The following is a 20,453-nucleotide window of genomic DNA, read 5'->3' on the forward strand; positions in this document are numbered from 1 at the left end:
CGAATAGTCAGTCAGGGATCACTAACAAACATAAAATTGTTGTATTCATTAAAATATGGAGTGAGCTGGGTGTGGTGACAGCCATATTACCAGTACTTAGAGAACTCAGACAGGAGGATCATAGGTCAAGGCCAGCCTCAGCAAATTAGCAAGATCTCAGCAACCTAAGGAGATCCTGTTTCAAAAAAAAAAATTAAAAGAAAATTAAAAAGGGCTGGGGATATGGCTCAGAGGTAGAATACCCCTAGGTTCAATCCTCATTACTACAGAGAAAAAAAAAAAAGTGAACACATTTACTTCACAATCTAACTTCAATCACCATTCTTCTACCCTAACTTAACCATACCACAAAATACAAAACTGTATGACTTAAAGCAGAGAGAATAGGCTGGCACAGGGGCAAACTGCCTGTACTTAGTCCTTGGGAGGCTGAGAGAGGAGGATCAAAGGTTTGAAGTCTAACTCAGCAGCTTAGTGAGGCTCTCCGAAATTTAGCAAGACACTGTTTCCAAATAAAAAATAAATAAGAGAGCCAGACATGGTGGCACATGCTTGTAATCCCAGCATTCGGGAGGCTGAGACAAGAGGATCCCGATTCGCAGCCAGCCTCAGCTACTTAGTGAGGCCCTCTGCGACTCAGTGAGACCCCGTTTCAAAATAAAGAATAAAAAATAGGGCTGGGGGTGTAGCTCAGAGGTAGAATGCCTCTGGGTTCCATCCCCAATACCGTAAACAAACAAACAAACAAACAAAACAGGGGGGCCTGAGGTGTAGTTTGGAAGTAGAATGCCCCTGGGTTCAAACGCAGATACATTCAGTCCCAAAGTAGACATGTGCTCTTTCTTATATGTAGAAGCTAGAAAGTAGATGCATGTTCTCTCTTATATGTATGTGGAAGCTGCTGAGATACTTGGCAGTAAAGGCAACATCAGATAGATTAACAGAGACTCTAGGGAAGTGACAGAAGGTTATTAGGAAAGGAGGAAAGGGGAAAGTCATAAAGAATGCAATAGTAGAAATAATGCTATGAACTTATACAAAATAGCCAATTCCAGTCCCAAGTTGGAGGGCAAATAAGTGTGCATGCATTTTTGTAGTAGTATGGATCCTATATGATGTAAAATTACAATGCACTCAAAAAGAGAGAGTAAAACATGTAAAGGAAGAAACACAAGATAATCTGTTGAAAAGAGATTTTGAGTGTACTGTTTTCTTCATGAGGAATTCATAGCAAAAGTTAAAAAGTGGTAGTGCAAGCCTGTAATCCCAGTACTTGGCGTTGCTGAAACAGGAGGACTGCATGTTACAGATTCAAAGCCAGTCTCAGCAATTTAGCAAGGCTTTCAGCAACTTAACAAGATCCTATTTCCAGAGAAAAATTAAAAAGGGCTACAGATGTGGCTCGAGAGGTAGAATAGGTTCAATCCCCAGCACCACACACACACACACACACACACACACACACACACACACACACACACACACACACAAAACTATTGGGACCAAAAAATATTTATAATCAAATTAAGTTGGAAACACTGAATATTACAACTGTCTTCCTGTGTCAAATATAATAATTGTAGTGAGAAACTCAGAAACAAAAAAAACCCCATGTAATCACTTTATTTATTTATTTATTTATTTATTTATTTATTTTTGTGGGTCTGGGGATGGAACCCAGGGGCATTTGACCTCTGAGCTACATATACCCCCTGCCCTGTTTTTTATTCTTTATTTTGAGACAGGGTCTCACTGACTTGCAAAGGGCCTCACTAAGTAGCTGAGGCTGTCCGCAAACTGTGATCCTCCTGTCTTAGCTTCCCGAATGCTGGGATTACAAGCGTGCAAAACCACGCCTGGCTTACATAATTTATTTAATTTAGCATTTCTCCAATTTCTGTGAATAGTTAACACTCCTTTTCAAAGGACCCTTAAGGTTTGGTATTAGACTAAGGAATGCTACTTCAAAATGAATAAAATTATCTAACAAGAATGAGATGACTCCTAATCTTAAAAATGCCATCAGAGCCCAGACAATGGCCTTTTCAAACAACCTTCTCTATTTTACAAATGGGCTTATGTGTGTGCTATAACTTTTACATACTAACTTTATTTCTAGAGACTTTACTACATTCACTTATTAATCCCTACTACTTGTGAATTCTTTTATATTGTCTACATACACAATCATATCACCTGTGAGTAAACAGGTTTTTTTCCTATGGTTTATTTCATTTCTTCATTTTATTGTATGTATTGGTTACACCCTCCAGACACAATCATATCACCTGTGAGTAAACAGGTTTTTTCCTATGGTTTATTTCATTTCTTCATTTTATTGTATGTATTGGTTACAACCTCCAGTGTAATAATAGGGAAAAAAGAAAAAAAGGGTGGACATCTTTTTTTCTTCTTGAGGAAGGATGCATCCAATGTTGTACCACTGAACAAAATTTTGGCTCTAGAGGAATTTTTGCATGTATTTTCCATTGAAGCAATGAAATTTTTCTCTTATCCTTACCAAATGTTTTTTACTGACGTGATCATACAGGGTTTTTTGTTTCCCCCTTTCCCTATTCCATTAATGTGGTCAATTAAACCAATTTTCTAATGGTAAGTTAACCTTGAATCTGTGGAATCAACGCTGTTTGGCCATGATATATTATGTCTTTTATATATCAATGAACACTTGCTAATACTGTATTTATGACATTTGTGCTCATGTTCATGAGAGATATTGGTCTGTAATTTTCTTCTCTTATCCTTGTTAGGTTTTGGTACCAAAACTCAGATGATGAATTGAAAAGTATCATATGCTATGCTATTAAAATGAATGTCACCAATACCTCTTAGTTTCCAGGATAAAATTATGATCCATTAACACTTTATTTTACTCCCTATGTAAAATATTACCAGACATAATTAATGAGTAAATGTAATAAAAAAGAAAAAACTTTTTCCTCATGGATAATAAAAGAAAAAGATATTTTGTAAGTTATTTATTACAAAGGTTATTACAAATTACACCATCCAAATATTACAAACTAAATATTTGATACTGCTACTGTAATCGCACAAACTAAGCCAAAGAAAAATTGAAAGATGGAGACGTATCACATGGACAAATTTGGTGGTTTCATGAGAGAATGAGATTTTCAATCTTTAAAGAATGACTAGAATTTAGTTAGGCAAGGAAAAATGCAATCCAAGAAATTACCACCAAAAATAAAAATGGAAAGAAAAGAAAGGGGAGGGAGGGAGGAAGATAGGAGGAGCAAGGGAAAATAAAGCAATAGAAAATACTCCCCATAGTAGAAAGGTAAAAGCAAAAGTAACAGAACCACAATAATAGAGGTATGACTGGACTGTGAATCAGGCAAAGTAATTTAGCTGAGAAATTCAAAAAGTTGCTATAATAAATTAACATTAAAATAAGTCTGACAGTAGGATGGTGACAATGTAAATAGACAAAAGGAATTTCAAACTGCCAGCTAAGACACTGTACCCAGAGGCCAGGGACCTGAAGGTTGGAGAGAAAAAGAAATGGACTAGACATACAAGTTCACGAGTTTGAGGTGTTTTGATTACACAACTTCGAGAATGATGGTACTACCTCCAGAGCTGGGGACTAGGAGAAGTTAATTTGTGTGGAAAATAATTCATTTCAGGCATGCTATAGCTAAAATGCTTAAGAGGAAGGTCTTATATACAGATTGGAATTCAGATTCAAGTTCAACAAAGCAAATAAGGAAAACAAAGTATACTGAAGAACAGTTATGACAGCAGGTCAGTTATATCACTGAATGTTTTGTTTACCTTCAATAGAAATTTCCTTTATAATCTTCAGAATATAAAGCACCAAGGACTAGAAATAGGAGACACAGATTCTAGTCTGGCTCAGCCACTCCCAGTATATAGAACAAACCATAAAACTATTTGTACCTTGGACTATTGAGGGTTTATGATTATCCAATTCTAGTATTCTGTGAATTCACAAAACTCAAATAATACTAAAGATCAAAAATAACACATCTACACAGAAGACAAATCTATAAATGGTCTTAACATAATCTGCATTTATCACCTCATTAAAAAAAATAACACAGCTGTTAGTAATTTTTTTTTAAAAAATCTTACTTTTACATCATCCCTTACCAGTTACAAAGTACTTTCAAATAAATAGTTTTATTTAATCCTCACAAAACCCCGTGGGCAAGACAAACATTACCATCACCATTTATCAATGAGTAAAGAGATTCAGAAAGGTTAAAAGCGCTGCCCAACATCATGCCGTTAGTAAGTGAAAAGCCAGGGCTCAAACTTAGGGAAAATTCCTAGTTCATGGCTCTTGCTGTCAGGCTGCCAGAGTTTTCAAACAAAAATATACAGTGTCTCTCAAGAACATAAATATAAAGGAAAAACTAACAAAAAGAATGGAGCACATAGAAATAAAGAGCCAAGTATTAAAATGCTGATGCAAAAAGTAAAAGAAAAATAAGCTAATATTTTTCATTATTAGCGAATGAAAAGTAAAAAGGGAAGAATAAGAGATACGGATACTATTAAGAAGCAGAAATTTGAAACTATGAAAAAAATTAAAAATTAAGATGCCACCTGAAAACATTTACGAAGCCAAGACAAACACATCATGCTATTCTTCTTACCTTTTCAGTTGCTGAAACAGATGGCTTTGATACAAAACCCAACCTGTCCTTCACAGATAATTTAGTTACATTCTAAAAAAATTAAAATGGACATATTCAGTGTTTCCCCAAACATTATATGTCTGTTGGGCTTTTGAACATTCTGATTTTACTAATATATAGTGAGTCTGAGTATAATTATGTTAATTACAGAATCTTGGGCCTTTTAAAAGAGAGGGAGGACAGAAAGGGAGGGAAGGATGTATGTGGAAAACCAAAAGTAAACAGCTTGCAATATTACTAAATCACAAAAATTACAATGAAGAAGTATGAATCAGGTGAAGTCCCTTTCACTATTAACAGGAAATCATAAATTCTTAGAATCCTATGTTAACAAATAGAAAGTTTGCATATTTTAATTTGGGTTTGAGTAATTATAATGTATGCCTGCTTCTAAGCTTAAAAGTAAGTGTCCCATATACCTAATAGGTAGCATCTATTAGCTACATTAAGATACTACATTCTAACTCTATTTTACACAGAAAATACTGATACATCGTAAGAAAAAGAAAAGCTAAGTTTTAGAAACTGAGAGTGTAGAAACAAGATACCACCACTCAATTGTGGAAGGAAGTGGGAAGGGAATCACACATGGAGAAGAGAATCCCAGAGTCAGGAATAAATAAGTGATGCAAAGTTCTGAGCAAGTTGCTAAAAAGTACCTGAAAAAGTACAATATCAAAGCACGTTTAAACTGATGTGTTAAGCCTTCTCTTCCCAAAAGATTTTGGTTCAGTCCACTACACAATTATCTCTGGAATAGAATTCTGACTAAATAAAAAGATGATGGGAAAGTGTACTGAACTTCACTCTTCACGCAGTTCTGCAGAAATATATCTCCTCTACACAGTAAAAAAAGAATTTTTCTCATAAACAAGATTAACTAGAAAGAAGAATTTAAGATTCAAATACTATACAGGAAAAGTAATGACAGTGAAAATGCTATGGTAAAACAGTAACTTATAGGTGGTGCTCAAATATGTAAAGGTCTTATTTCTGTGTAGAACATATATAATTAACTATGATTCAAGTCACCAAGAGAAACTAAATTACTAAGAATCTATTTGATGGGTAAGGACTTCCACTTACCTGAGGAAGATCTGAACTAGCACTCTGGGCTTCTGCCGGCTCAATAGTACTTGAAGGAACTGGACCCAATCGCTCTTTGACTGACTGCTTCACAACAGGTAAAATGGGCTGCTGGACTAAAGGCTGCATTACCTCAGAATGAGAAAAAAGAATTTAAACAAGCTGATTAGTTCAGGATCATGAAAAGTATCCTTTGTTATTTTGTATTGAATTGCCCATGCACAGAAAGTTTAAAACCTGTATCTTATAATAAAAACCCAACTGACTTCAAATACCTTCACACATATACATTTTATTTCCACGAAATGACTTAAAAAGTACACGAAAAAAATTGAAATCCATCCTTCATTACCTTATGTTTTAAAAATTCCTATGATATACCTCTTCAATCAATCAGTCTAATGTTAAACTGTTCACTGATTCACTGATCGGGAGTGCAGAGAAAGGGAAGAAGTGAGAGGGAGGGGACAAAGAATTTCAAGATGCAACTATAGTCTGAATTTATGGAAAATACATAACAACAATTTACTGAGCACCTTCATATCTGCCAGGGACTGTCCTCTATGCCTTACACTTATCTCACAATTCTCTAGAGTGGAGAGTAACTTCAAAAATTAAATGAGTGAATAGGGTAGAGAAGTAACTTTTTAAAGTTTATTCAGTTCATAGTAGTAATGCAGAATCTGAACTTGATCCCTCTGATTTCAATCCCCCTACTCTTAAACACTACTTTAAGAACTCTCTAAGAAAGCATTTAATTTCACAGAAATCTCTTTACCTTTGGGGAAGCAGTCTGCAACTGCTGGGTGCTTCCTTCTCTGTGCCAATAAACCTTAATAAAGCGATTGTTTAATACTGCTTCTGTACTTGATATTGCTTTCTTTGCTTCTTCATATGTTGCAAATTGTATGAGGGCACCTTCAGGATCACCATTAAAAGCAACCTAAGATTTAAAATATTAAGAACAGTAAATTTCTAAAAGAATCTGTTGCTTCACACAGTAAAATTCCCTAAGATGTAAAATAATGGTCTTTCAAAGTAATACCCATCATTCTGCTTTTATATCTCTACAGTCTACTTTTATCACAGGATAAACAGTAACCAAAGACTGTTCATGTTGTGAAAAGAGCCTCTTATATGCAAAGGAAGAGAATGCTGCCTGCATGAATGTTACATACAATTTTAATACTGACTTATGAGAAATAATTCCAATGTGTCAATGAGTGACATGGCCAAGATGGACACAGTAGGAAAGAAGTAGCAGACTACTTTGTATGGGGTAATCTACAATTAAAGTTACAGGGGAAAAAAGATATGTACACAAAATACATAAGTATCAATGACATTTCTGACACAAGAAAACAAATTCAATGAGGAGTATGCTTCTAGAAATTCATATAATAATTGAAAAACCAAGAGTTTTCACTCCAAATCCTTCAGTAATAGCAATGTATTCCAAACTGTAGCACAGAAACCACAGGTAGTATGCAATAAAGAATCGAGATTAATAGCACAGTCTGAATCTAACTGCCTGGCTCAAATCTTGACTCTCCATAAGCAGAAGCAAGTCTTTTAACTTTGCTATGTCTCAGTATCCTCTTCTAGAAATGAGAAAAACATTACCCACTCCTTAGCTGTGTTTTAAGAATCCAGTAATAATTCACATAAACAGAATAAGTATTCAATAAGCATTAGTTATAATTATAAGAGTAATTTTAGATTACATTATTTTTGGGGTGAGGATACTGGGAGTTGAACCCACAGGTACTCTAAAGGACTCAGCTACATCCACAGCCCTTTTTATTTTTAGAGACAAGATCTTGCTAAGTGGCCCAGATTGGCCTTGAATTTGCAATCCTTTTACCTGAGCCTCCCAGATCACTAGGATTATAGGCATGTGCCACTATGCCTAGATTACATAGCATCAATTATTCACCAATGTTTAATTAGAATGACACTAAAAGAATTTAATTTTGCAAAACATCTATTTTATAAATAATGCACGTATTATACAGATACAGCGAAAGAAGCAACAAATAGAATATAATCAACCTCAATTGTAACTGCATAAATGCAAACAGAAAATAACAGTTTCATCTCTAGCTTTGAAACATGTTTTAAATTAGTATTAGTTGTATAAGAAAAAGAATATTCAGAGATTTTTTTTTCTTAGCTATTGGGGATGGAACTCAGAGACATTCTACCTCCAAGTTACACTCCCAGCCCTGTTTTTTACTCTTTATTTTGAAACAGGGTCTCACTGAGTTGCAATGGGCCTCACTAAGTGGTAGCTGAGGTTTTCTGCGAACTGCGATCCTCCTGTCTCAGCCTTTCAAATGCTGGGATTACAAGCGTGCGCCAACACGTCTGGCTGAGAACACTTTTTATATATAGATATAAATGTAGTAGAGCAAAATGAACTCAAATAAAAAGATATTAAGAGATATTCAAGATTAATAACTACAGGGTAATATGCATACTGTTGGCCCATGATTGTTTTTAAGTTCATGTGTGTACACAAAAATGTGCAACAAAGAGACCAGCACATGGGAAATTATAACAATAATTTTATATGAGTAGAAGAATATAAGGAATACAGTAAACTGAAAAGAAAATATTTTCTCTATATTTTCTATACATCTTTATTGTCCTACATTAAATAATCATGCATTTTTCCCTCTCCATTACTTTTTGTTTTTGTGCATAGTACTAGAGATTGAAACCAGGGTATTGTACGTCCATGCTACTCTCAGCCTAATTTTACTTTTTTATTAGAAAACAGGGTCTTGCTAAGTACTAAGAGCCTTGCTAAGTTGATAAGGCTGGCTTCAAACCTACACTACTCCTGTCTCAACTTCCCAAGTACCACCTCCATTACTTTTTTAATGGCACTTTTTAAATTGCAAAAAATTTAACTACCATTCTAGGACATGCTATGTATCTTTAAATTTATTTTTATTAAATTATAAAGCCTAATTATTTTAGTTGAAAAGTAAACAGTAAGAAAAAAATTATTTAAACACTTTCTACATATCATAAAGAACCTCTCAATAAAAAGAACCTCTGGCCGGGTGTGGTGGCACACGCTTGTAATCCCCATGCTTCGGAGGCAGAGACAGGAGGATCACACAGGTTCAATGCCAGCCACGCTGGCTTAAGAGACCCTGTTTCCAAATTTTAAAAAAAGTATAAAAATAGGTCTGGGAGTGAAGCCCGGAGGTAGAAGGGTTTCCAGGAACCCCAGTACCACTTAAAATAAAGAACCTCTCAATTTTTATACAACTATGCCAAGACCTACTTTTATGTGAAATAAGTTACATTGCCATTTCTTTCCTGAAGAATGTTTAAATGTGGCAAAGAAAAAGTAAATGTTTGATTACAAATTATATAGTATTTAGACCCCCAAATTATCTGGTAAGTGCATCCCACATAGAAGCAGAAATAAATCTTACTTGAGAATTCTGCTGAAATGATCTTGAGAAATTCAGGAACTGAAAACTACTATTAGATTTTACCGATTTATTTGCTGTAACTTCACAATATTCTATTAGGTAAAAAGTTTATGTAGATATTATCTATCAAAGCCCTTGACTTTAGAAAGTAAACAAAATAATACAAAACAAAAAAATACATTTTTCTAGAAGGTAAAGTTTTGTTTCATGTCTGCCATGGGTAGGATATGGTTCTACTGAGTCCCCCAGGACTTCATATGTTGGAGATATATTACTGTGGTGATGCTAGGAGGTGGGGTAAATCCTTAAGAAGTAAGACCTAAGGGGAAGCTATTTAAGTCACTGCAGGATCGCCCTAGAAAGGACTAAGGGATCAGAGAGCTCTTTTAGACCCCTGAACTTTCACAAGAGTGAACTGACCTCTGCATTGCTTTCTGGCTTCCTGTTTTGAGATGTAAGAAGCCTTCTTCTACATGTACTCTCAACCCTTGTGACACTATCTCTACCTTTAGGCACTCACAGAGATTTAAACCAATGGCATCATCTGATTTGGACTTTCATCTCTTAAACCTATGAGTGAAATATACCTCTTCTATACTTAGCCTGCACCAGGTATTTCATCATTAGTAACAGCAAATGGGCTAATATAATGTCCAATTCCAACTTAGAAATATTAACAAACTTTCATAATATTTCTTAATAAAAGGGTTTTCTTATTACATTAAGTTCCCTAAATAATTAAGCAGAAATAAGAGAATCATTTTATCACTCTTACCTGTAAGTTAACCAATGTTCCAAATCGACTAAAATGTTCATTAAGCTTGCTGATATTATTTAATTCTGGAGGAACTTTTCTAAGCTCAAGTTTAGTATTTTCATTTCCAAATTGGACCTTCTTCTGGAAGCCTGGGCTGTTTGTCCTATTAAAATTTGGTCTGTAAACAAAAACAAGTTGACTCATACATTAAAAATAATGACCCCTCCCAAGAACAAGAGAGTAAAGTTTTACATGTAAAATGAAATGTCCAAATAAATCTAATTTCCCCCAAAAAACTCAAAGTACTACTAAATAGATAAAAAAGATATTTAATTTTTTTTTTGAAAACAAAGTATCCAAATACTCTAAGAATTCTTCATGAACACTGAGAAGACTTGTGTCATATCACTTGCTATCTTCCACATTTCCAATCTGCTTTTTTAGATAGAAAAGTACCCTCAGTTAGTCATTTGCACATACAGCTTTTGCTTCATCTGCAATAGTTACCATACTAAAATGTATTTTTACAACTTTGGTTAAAATTTTAAATTTAATTTTTTTGTGGGTCTGGGGATGGAATCCAGGGGGCATTCAACCCCCTGTCCTGTTTTTTATTCTGTATTTTGAAACAGGGTCTCACAAAGTTGCATAGGGCCTCACTAAGTAGCTGGGGCTGTCCACAAACCGCGATCCTGTGGTCTCAGCTTCCCCAATGCAGGGATTACAAGCATGTGCCACCACGCCCAGCTTAAATTTAATTATTTTTGATGCAAGGAATAACTACCTCAATCTCTTTCTAGCTTAAAAAAAGAAAAATGTATGCACCATACATTTGATAACTACAGAAAAGAACAAAGCTGGCCCAGGGAGGTTACACTGTTTGCAGAAATTAAATAATTAGTCTAAGAGCCAGAACGAAAAACTACTTTTATTAAATATTACAGCTCAAATGGGAACTTAGTTTCTCCTTTACACATGAAAATTAACAAATGAATCATCACATCCTCCAACATTCTGATTCCTTACCCTTTCTATAAAGCCCTCCTTCACAACTCAGTACTTGTCCAGCCTTTCCACTTGCCCCCAAAAGAGTCCTCTCTGGCTCCTAAACAGAAAACTGCCTACATGCTGAAGTCTCTTCCCAGATCAGATCCATTATCTTTTTCTCTAATGATAGGGGGCTCAAAACATGGCAAAGTTAAGCATTTGGTTGTTTCTTTTGAAGAATGAAGAAAAGGAAAGAGGAAAAATTAGGTCCTCAGCCGCTACAGTGTTTTTATAAGAAAATACCTTTCTAATATGAAACAATGAACTTACAAATTTCTAGAAAATGACTTTGATGTTAGTTGGGTATTACAGAACATAGTAATATAACTTTAAAAAAAAAAAAAAAAAAACACTATTAGGTCCTACTACAGTAACAATCCCCAAAACAGTATGCAATAAAATTCTTCAATTTCCCCGTCAGCTTACTTATCAAACCAAGTCTTCTTTGTAGGAGCTCCAGGTTCCCCAGAACCTATGGTTCTTTTCCTTGATTCGGAGTCCACTACTATCCTCATACTGCTTTTATTCGGAGGCTTTTCTGTGTCAAAAGAAAATATAGATTAATATTTTCTGTTTATCATAGCTATGGAAAAGCTTTGGCTTTTTATCCAGACGTGTGTATGTTAAAACAAATGAACATCCGAATATAATAATCCAAGAGATTTTTACTCTATTTCAAGTACATTCCTTCATTTTACACTCATATATATAAGAATCAATAATTCTCATGTATTCTTAAAAGAAATACAAATGGTCTTTAAACATTAAGTGTACATCATCATTAGCAATCAGGGAAATACAAATCAAAGCCACACCAAGGTTCCACCTAACTCTAGATAATCACCAAGAACACAAATAATAATAAACACATGAAGTATTGTGTACATGTATGTCCTATTATTCTATACCTCATTATGATGTGTAACTACAATGCATCAATAAGTCTATTAAAAATAAAAAAGCCAGATGGCAATCATCAGGAACACAATAATAAATACTGGTAGGGATGTAGGAAAACAGAAACTCTTATACACTGTTGCTGGAACTGCAAACTAGAACAGTCACTATGGAAATCAGCATAAAGGTTTTCTCAAAAGAGTGTAAATGGAACCTCTGTATGACCCAGCTGTACCTCTTCTGGACATCTTTCCAAGGGAACTGAAATCAGAATATTATAGCAATACATGCATTCCATGTTTACTTACAGCAGCACAATTCACAAAAGAGAAATTATGTCAACAAATGAATGGATAACAAAATTGTAGTATATACACATAATGGAATTTTATTTAGCTATAAAGAACAAAATTATGTCCTTTGCAAGAAAATGGATGAAACTTGAGAATATTGTGCTAAGCAAGATTAGCAAGTCTCAGAAAGAGAACAGTTATATGGTTTCTCTCATGTGTGGTAGCTAAACAGAAACTGGGAAACAAGAGAGACCTCAGAAAAGTAGAGATTCCAATGGAGTGACAGAAGAGCTTTAGGGGAGCAAGAATAGTGAAATAAAGAAAGTAATAGTTTAAATAATGCTAGTATAAGAAATTACCAATGCCAATCTCAAATGACATGTAAAGGGAAGGGGAAGGAGTGGGGTGGGATCTAGAATGAAATGTACCAAGGGTTGTGTGCACGCATATTCTCATTCTATACCTCAATATGATGTATAATTATAATGTACCAATAAAAGTATAAAAAAGATGTGATTTTGTAGGCTATTTCCATGTAACCATTCCAATCTGACATTACTCTCACCAAAATCAATATATAAATATACACTTGAGGCTTGAGTTCAGTTTTGAAAACAAACGCACAATCAATCTAAAGGATTCGCATTTACCACTAACTCAATGGCCTCTAAAACCTAATAAAGAGTTGTGAATAAAGTGAGCTGCTCATTATAACCGCAGTATGGTAACAGTGAAAGCATACTAGATTTGAAAAGAAAAAAATTCAAGACTAATGCAATACAAAATAACTATAAGTATCTCCTACTTTCAATATTTTACACATTTCACAATAAAATAGCCTTGGTACAAACTTGCTTTACTTTCACTTTCAAATTTTTCTAGGTGTTAATTATCTAGAGACATGGGCCCCAAATCAATGTCCTAAGGCCAGATGTTTTCCTCCATATTATATATTTCTATCACTAGTACTTCTCATCAACAAATAAAAGCTTAACATTATAGTTCAAAGTACTCCATTTTATTTTAAGAAAAGGAAAAGCTTATAAAGCCACTTCCCACTTCAGCTACCCCTTCTTCTCTCTTGCAACCCCATGGCCATTTCCTAAGAGATGTCTAATGTTTACATTTGGCTAACTGGTGGCTTCCTTACCATCCACTTCCTCAGGCACTCACCAATTCTCTAAAAATTGGCAACTGCTTCCATTACTGCACTAAACTACTCTTACTAATATCACTGATGTCATAGTTTGTTGCTTAAGCCTATGATTACTTAGGCCTTCTACTCGACCTCTAAGTATTTGCTGCTACTGATCTCCTTCATTTTTGCCAGTGATTTTCAGGAGTAGCAGACATTCATCATCATCATCATCAGGCTTCATTCATCTTTACCAGTGATTTTCAGGAGTAGCAGACATATGTGGGGAGGTGGTTATTAGAAATACACAAGGCAAAATGTTTTAGAACAGACTTGAATCAAGCCTACAAATTCTGGTATGGCTTCTACCTCCCTTTATCTCTACTGTTACTACTGTGACAAAAGAAAGCTAACATTCTACATATTTTTTATTCAAAAATTTTTATCTTCTAGTGTGCTATCATGGACCTGAGGCTTTTCTACTCAAATAATGAGACATTTCTACTCAAATGACTCATGGGCACAACAATTAAAAACTTCCAAAACTAAATGTATCTTCCTTCAGCTCTGTTGTTTTTTCCCAGTGAGTATTATTGCCTGCCCTAACTATTCAGGGCCCACAATTCAGTAAATTATAAATGTTGTAAGTTATTTCTCATGACCTTAAATCTTCACACTTTCCATTTATAAAACTGGTCCAGCTCTATCAACTTTGTTCTAGAATTCTTCAAATGCTTCAGCTGGTCTTTTCTACTCCCTCTACAGCCCTTTCTTTTTCTGTTCCAGAAAGAGAGTTCTTTTATTTTCTCAAAAGTATCATACAGTGTATGTGCTTTATCTACCCTTGCTCTGGCTAATTTATCCTACATCTTCACAGCATATCAGGTGGAAAAATTCTGTCTTAGCAACAGTGACATTCACTGTGCAAGGAGCAGTATCAATGAAACTTTCCCATGACCAGTTCTCCAACAAGATTTTTGACCTTATTCCTGTTTCCCAAGCCTGGTTCACTGGCCCTTTTTGGAGAATCTTTGAGCTATACAGTATCATTCTTTACTTTAGCATGGTGTGTATCTGAAGGCAAAGAGAGATAGTAATTATGTTTTTTCTCCAGTAATTGAGAAGAGTTTGTTGTAACTCTTCTTTAAAAACAAAGAAGCAACTTCCTCTTGGTATAGAAAAGCAAATGTATATAATAGTTACACATACTCTGTTTTCTCACCAATATCCTTTTAGTGAATTATTTCTCTGCTTAAAATTAAGAACTGGTTGTACTGACTGCAAATGGCAAACTATTTAACCTTTCCTCCTGCCTATATGCAATCATGGAAGCATCTCTCAAAATTCTGCACTTCAAAAATATAGAAAGAACTATCATAGATCCTACGTCATTTGTACATTAGTGACCCCAAAACATCAAAGAGCCTAAAAAAAAATTATTATTTACTTAATGTTAACTCTCCATCAAGACTTAAAGTATAACACATAAAAGCATACCACGCAGTAGTCTATGACAAAAAAATTTAATGTGCTACTGGAAATACCAGTCAGTGTCCAATCAACAATAGTAAAAGCTTTGAGTATATCTGTCACAATCCAGAACAGTAAATTTGAAATCTAAATAAGGAAGAAATGAGAATGTATGGAGGAAGAAGACTGAAAAAAAGATAGGAAAATAGAAGTATAGGTGATCCTCAATTTAAATAGGTTGCTAAATCAGATGTTCGGTACATTAAAGTCAAAATTAGTAATACAGAATAATTTCCAATTGGGTCACAAAAATAGTACATGATAAAGCCAGGTGTGGTGGCACGCGCTTGTAATCCCCGCGCTTGGGAGGCAGAGACAGGAGGATCGCGCAGGTTCAAAGCCAGACTTGCTGGCTTAAGAGACCCTGTTTCCAAATAAAAATATAAAAACAGGTCTGGGAGTGTAGCCCGGAGGTAGAAGGGTTTCCAAGAAGCCCAGTACCACCAAAACAAACAAACATCAACAACAAAAAATAGTACATGATATACCTAAAGAACAGTATGGCTCTGTAACACAATAATGCTATGAGAAAAGGCAATTCAAATTTCTAATAAGTTTAGTTTGGTTCAATTTTGTAAGTAAAAATAAAAACATAAAACAGTTTTTAAAAAAATCAACATAAAGACACCAGATATTTACCTCCCAATAAGATCACTTTTTTAACCTTGTAATTATATGCACAAAAAGTTGAAATTATCATAACTTTCAGCTCCCTTATGGTAAGAATTAAATGTAAGGGGTTTGAGCTCTCTCTTTTCAATCATAACTAGAAATCAGCATGGCATTGGAATAGGTCTAATAAATGCTAATCTGTAGTGGCATATGCCACTCCAGCAAGGTTATTAAGAGATGGGTTAAGGTCCGAGCTCTTTGTAAGAGCAAGTAGTATTATTATGATAAAAAGGAAGTAATTGATAAGAGTGACCTAAGGAACAAAAAAGATTCATAAACTAGACAGGTGGGAGACATGCAAAGGAAGGGTAAATATCACAAACAGCAACAGTCTTCAGTGACTAGTGTTCAATTACTGCAAGAAATTTTTACAAGTCTTTTTCCTACTCTTGCTAATGGTAATTCCAAGAAAGCATCGAAGTGAATTTAAGATATATGTGAAGGAAGAGGTATACACATTAGATGTCCTGTGATCTCAAAAAGGATATAAATTTGAATTAAAATATTCCATACATTCACATCACAGAAAATCAATTCAAATATTCAAAGATGCTCAAACTAAAAAAAAAAAAACGCAAAATATTAGTCATCATAAGTTTAATAAATTCACATTATGCCCTGTTACGTAAATTAGATTTTTATTCACAATCAATGAGCCTGGATTTTTAATCTGGCTAGGGAAGACATCAAGAAAAGACTGGAATACAAATGGATTTTTAAAGATAATTGAGTTCATTAAGGAAAAGGACATATTTTTACTAGGCCCCATCATAGTCTGTTATGTCTGAAAATCCCTCATTTCTCTGTATTGAATGTTATCTGAGGCAAATGCTTCATCTTTCAAATTAATGTAAACTCTCTCCCCTTCTAAACCTTAACTAGTTTATATCTCTAGCATAGCCCTTTTGCTGTCCTGGTTATGTCATCAGTCTAAACTATTTAAAATTTTAACAAAAAAGGTAATTAATCACTTCCTAATAAATAATTCCTTTCATTTCAAAATACTAAAGGCAAGCCAATATCAGCTTTTAACATGTCAAAAGTAAACAAAAATAATGTGTCAAGCAAGTCTGCTAATAATTTCATTAATAAAAGTAGGGCATACTTTAGAAATTAAAACATTAATCCTAAATTTTACATTAGCCAATTAAGACTAAAAGGAACAAAATATAAACATACACAAACACACACACATACACACAGAGATACCTGAGAAAAACATACTTTTGAGAAATTTCCCTCTTGAATAGTAGAATAAAGTATCTTAGTACCACAAATATGAAACTATAATTTTTCTCTCATGAGAGTAAAGAACTTAGAGAGCAAACAAAATCACTAACCCTTACATGACCACAATAAAACACATATCATGAAAGTGGTAAAAAGAAAAAACACACCACAGTACCTACCTCTTGGTGGCAAATCCATATCCCCTGATGTTAGTCCTATCAAATTCGGCCTTTGTGCATGCACTCTGTGTCTATACATAGGTCTAGAAGTGTTCGTTATGCTTGGGGCTTCAGGATTGTAGCCATCTGTATCATATGTATCTGGTAATACAAAAACTGTAATTATAAAACTCTAGTTGGCAATTTTTTAATACTAGTAAAAAAATAAATCATAAAACATTACTAATAACAAGTTTTATGTGCACTAAAAGTTTTAAAAATAAAGAAATGTTATTAAAAGTAACAGTTCTCTTAACCAGAACTGAAGGATTATTTAATGTTCATCAAGGCTACATTGTATTCTATGTAATTTTAGTAAGGAAAAATTAGTTCTAACAAAGAATTCTCTAAATATCTTTAAAATTCTTCATCTAATACCGTGCTTTAAAACTGTATTACAAACTGGGTGTGGTGGTGCACACTTGTAATCCTAGCATTTGGAAGGCTGAGACAGGAGGATTGCGGTTCGAGGACAGCCTCAGCTACTTAGTGAGGCCCTTTGCAACTCAGTGAGACCCTGGTTCAAAATAAAGAATAAAAAAAATAGGGCTGGGGATGTAGTTCAGAGGTAGAATGCCCCTGGATTCCATCTCTAGTACCGCAAAAAATAAAAATTAAAAGTTAAAAAAAAAAAAACAGTGTTACATTAATAACATAGGGCTAAAACTGCACCTGCAGTAAAAAGAGAGGGTGGAGCAGGAGGAGGCTGATGATGAATGCCAGTTGTTACTACAGTAGGAACAGAACTGGTTGCAGAGTTTGGGGGCGCATCCATGCCAGATGGCTGCAGAGGAGGAAGTGGAGGTGGTGGTCCTGTCAAAACCAAAGAATAAGAAATATCATCTGAAAGCAAACAAATAAAATAAATTATTATACATCAAAACATGATATTGTCATTTACCAAACTATAATATATTCTACAAATGCCATGCTTTTATAACTAAATTAGTTTTCTCTGGTACGTTATCCTCTTAACGTATTCCAAAAAAGGTTTCCTTAAGCTGTAAAGAACTATGGGCAGATGGGACACATTGGTGATGTACATAATTCACAGGGCCATTCCAATCCATAGTATCTGGTTTGGCATAGGCTGCAAGATATAAGTATATTCCAAATTGGAGTATATTGCTTAGCTCTGTCAGCATTTATGAGACTGATTTAGGTATTTTTTTTTAAAAAAAAAAAGCAAGCATCAAATTATCAATTTTATAAAAAAAAAAAAAGACTATGAATGGGCACATAATTAGACACAGGTAAACAAACATATATACTGACCTGTGACAGGTGGGAGACTGGGTGGTAATGGACCTGGAGGTGGCACTGGGGGTCTGAGATTCACCGGTGGAGGTGTAAGAATTGGTGGAGGTGGGGGGAGTCCAGGAGGAGGCGGTCCTTCAACAACAGGAGGCTGTGCTGGGAAAGGCAACATGCCAGGAAGATTCACATCTTCTACAACTACTGGATCACTTCCATGATCAAAAGGGCACATGTCTCCTCTCATGCAAAAACCCTTTTCTAGGAAGAAAGAAGAATTAGAAAGAAATGTGAAAAGCATTAAAAATATATATTGCCTCTAAGCTAACAAAACTAAGATGTTTAAAAATATTAATCTTTTGAATACTGGACAAAAATATAACTATTTTGCAAGAGTCGCCTGTTCATCTCCAGTAACATAAATTCTAATCAAGTGATCATATATATCTTAACACACACCCAGCAAAGTATCACCAAATTATAGTAAGTATACCCACAGCTATCAAATGTCATAAAATTTACATATAATTTTTGGCAACCTTTTCTCATTAAAAATGTATCCTTCATTTCAATCTCTCAAAACTAAAAAATTATAATTATGGCTTTAGTACTACTTTTAAGACTTTTACAGTAATCCCTTAACTTTTCAATTCTCTTATAAAAGTCTTACATAAGTAACATTTATATTTCTAGGTCCTAGTTAACATTCCAATAATTATTCATTTCTAAAGAAATTTTGTCAAGAATGTTTTAGAAGCAAGATTCCTTCAGAAATAACTTAGGTATTTACTCTTATTGAACAAACTCCAACAAGACTTACATGCAAATAAATACTTTTAAGTTGATAATGAATATATAGTGGTGACTAATGAAAGTATTACAGAATTCATGAAATGATAACTTATTTTTCACTATTTCTAGTATCAGAAGTCTTGAATAACTGTAAAACCTAAATTTATAGGACTTAAGCTGAAAATGTTAATTCACTGATTCCTGAAATAGTTCAAAGACTTACCATCATAGTCTCTACACCGTTTCTTTGGCATGGGTGGTCTTACATAGGAGTTATGGTCCACCTGGTCTTCATGAAATTCAGACCAACTTTCAGTAGTGTTATTACCATGATGAGTAGGCGCAATTACAGTAATGGTGCTACTCAATGTAGGTACAGGATAGTGGCCAGAAGAAATATTAGGTACCGAAGAGACTGGAGTATAATTATTTTCTAATGGATCTGTTCTATCCAGGTCATATTTCGGTTTTACCAGATCTCTTTCTACAACAAAATATAAATGATTATCAAATTATCTCTATTTGAAAAAAAAAGTCCTAGACCTAAGAAAGAATATTTTTGAAAGAGAAACAATTTAATTTTACACAATCCTTTTATTTTAAAAAACTATGCAATAGATTATTTCAAGATAAGCTGTCTTTTTAATATGAATTATAAAACTAAACATGAAGCTGCTATACTTAATGAGTTTTTCCATAGTGTTTTATTTATAGAAAATAGAAATAATCTTCTTCACTGTAATCCTAGTGTGTATAATTGCAGCCCACAAAACAGAACATTCAATAAAAGTATGGTTATTGTTCCTGTGGTGAATATTTTGTGGTCATCATTCTAAATGTGTAATGTTTTATAATAAACACTATGAATAAGAAAATGGATAAGCAAAAAGAAATAAAAGGAATTCATAGTAAATTTTAAAAAACTAGGCTATATATAGTTCCAAGAAAGAGAGAATATAAAGATTAGGTAAGTATTATGTGAAGACCAATATAGTACATCACAGTGGAGAAAAATACTGTAAGAAAAGAATATAAAAAGAAAAAGAATATAGGACTTACACAAGCACCATCAACAGAATTAAGAGTAGCAAAACTCTTAAGTTTGAGTAAATGTGTTTTACTAAAGATGATTTAGTTGCTTTGCTCTAATATCTACTTTCAATAGTATATAGCAGAAGTAAAATTATGTATGTTGGAAATGATATGCTCTTGCAAATATCCATAACTGAAATAAAAATTTAAAACTTTTTGTAGTTTCAAAGCACTGGATGATGTCAGAATCTGAATAACAAGTGTATAATGCAGCAAGCTATGATATATGTATCTACTTGTGAAACTACTACCGCAATCAAGATGATGAATATACCTATTACCACAAAAGTAT

The 20,453-nt window shown here is 34.1% G+C and overlaps 1 protein-coding gene across 6 annotated transcripts in view; it reads right to left on the reverse strand.

Moving 5' to 3' along the window:
- RBM26 (RNA binding motif protein 26) overlaps positions 1 to 20,453 on the reverse strand; it is a gene marked incomplete at both ends in the record, with an annotated part of 80,136 nt that overhangs the window by 23,401 nt on the left and 36,282 nt on the right. Inside the window, 9 exons of one of the 6 annotated variants that reach the window (XM_080688784.1) lie at positions 4,665 to 4,736; positions 5,793 to 5,924; positions 6,571 to 6,735; positions 10,020 to 10,179; positions 11,475 to 11,586; positions 16,985 to 17,125; positions 17,696 to 17,836; positions 18,299 to 18,538; positions 19,293 to 19,553. In XM_080688784.1, the coding sequence (XP_080544910.1) occupies positions 4,665 to 4,736; positions 5,793 to 5,924; positions 6,571 to 6,735; positions 10,020 to 10,179; positions 11,475 to 11,586; positions 16,985 to 17,125; positions 17,696 to 17,836; positions 18,299 to 18,538; positions 19,293 to 19,553 (1,424 nt within the window). Of the gene's footprint in view, positions 1 to 4,664; positions 4,737 to 5,792; positions 5,925 to 6,570; positions 6,736 to 10,019; positions 10,180 to 11,474; positions 11,587 to 16,984; positions 17,141 to 17,695; positions 17,867 to 18,298; positions 18,539 to 19,292; positions 19,554 to 20,453 lie in introns of all 6 variants that reach the window. The other 5 variants (XM_080688783.1, XM_080688782.1, XM_080688781.1 and 2 more) reach the window with 5 other exon arrangements.

This window comes from Muscardinus avellanarius, assembly GCF_963383645.1.
Source record: "Muscardinus avellanarius genome assembly, chromosome: 2".
Taxonomy (NCBI): domain Eukaryota; kingdom Metazoa; phylum Chordata; class Mammalia; order Rodentia; family Gliridae; genus Muscardinus; species Muscardinus avellanarius.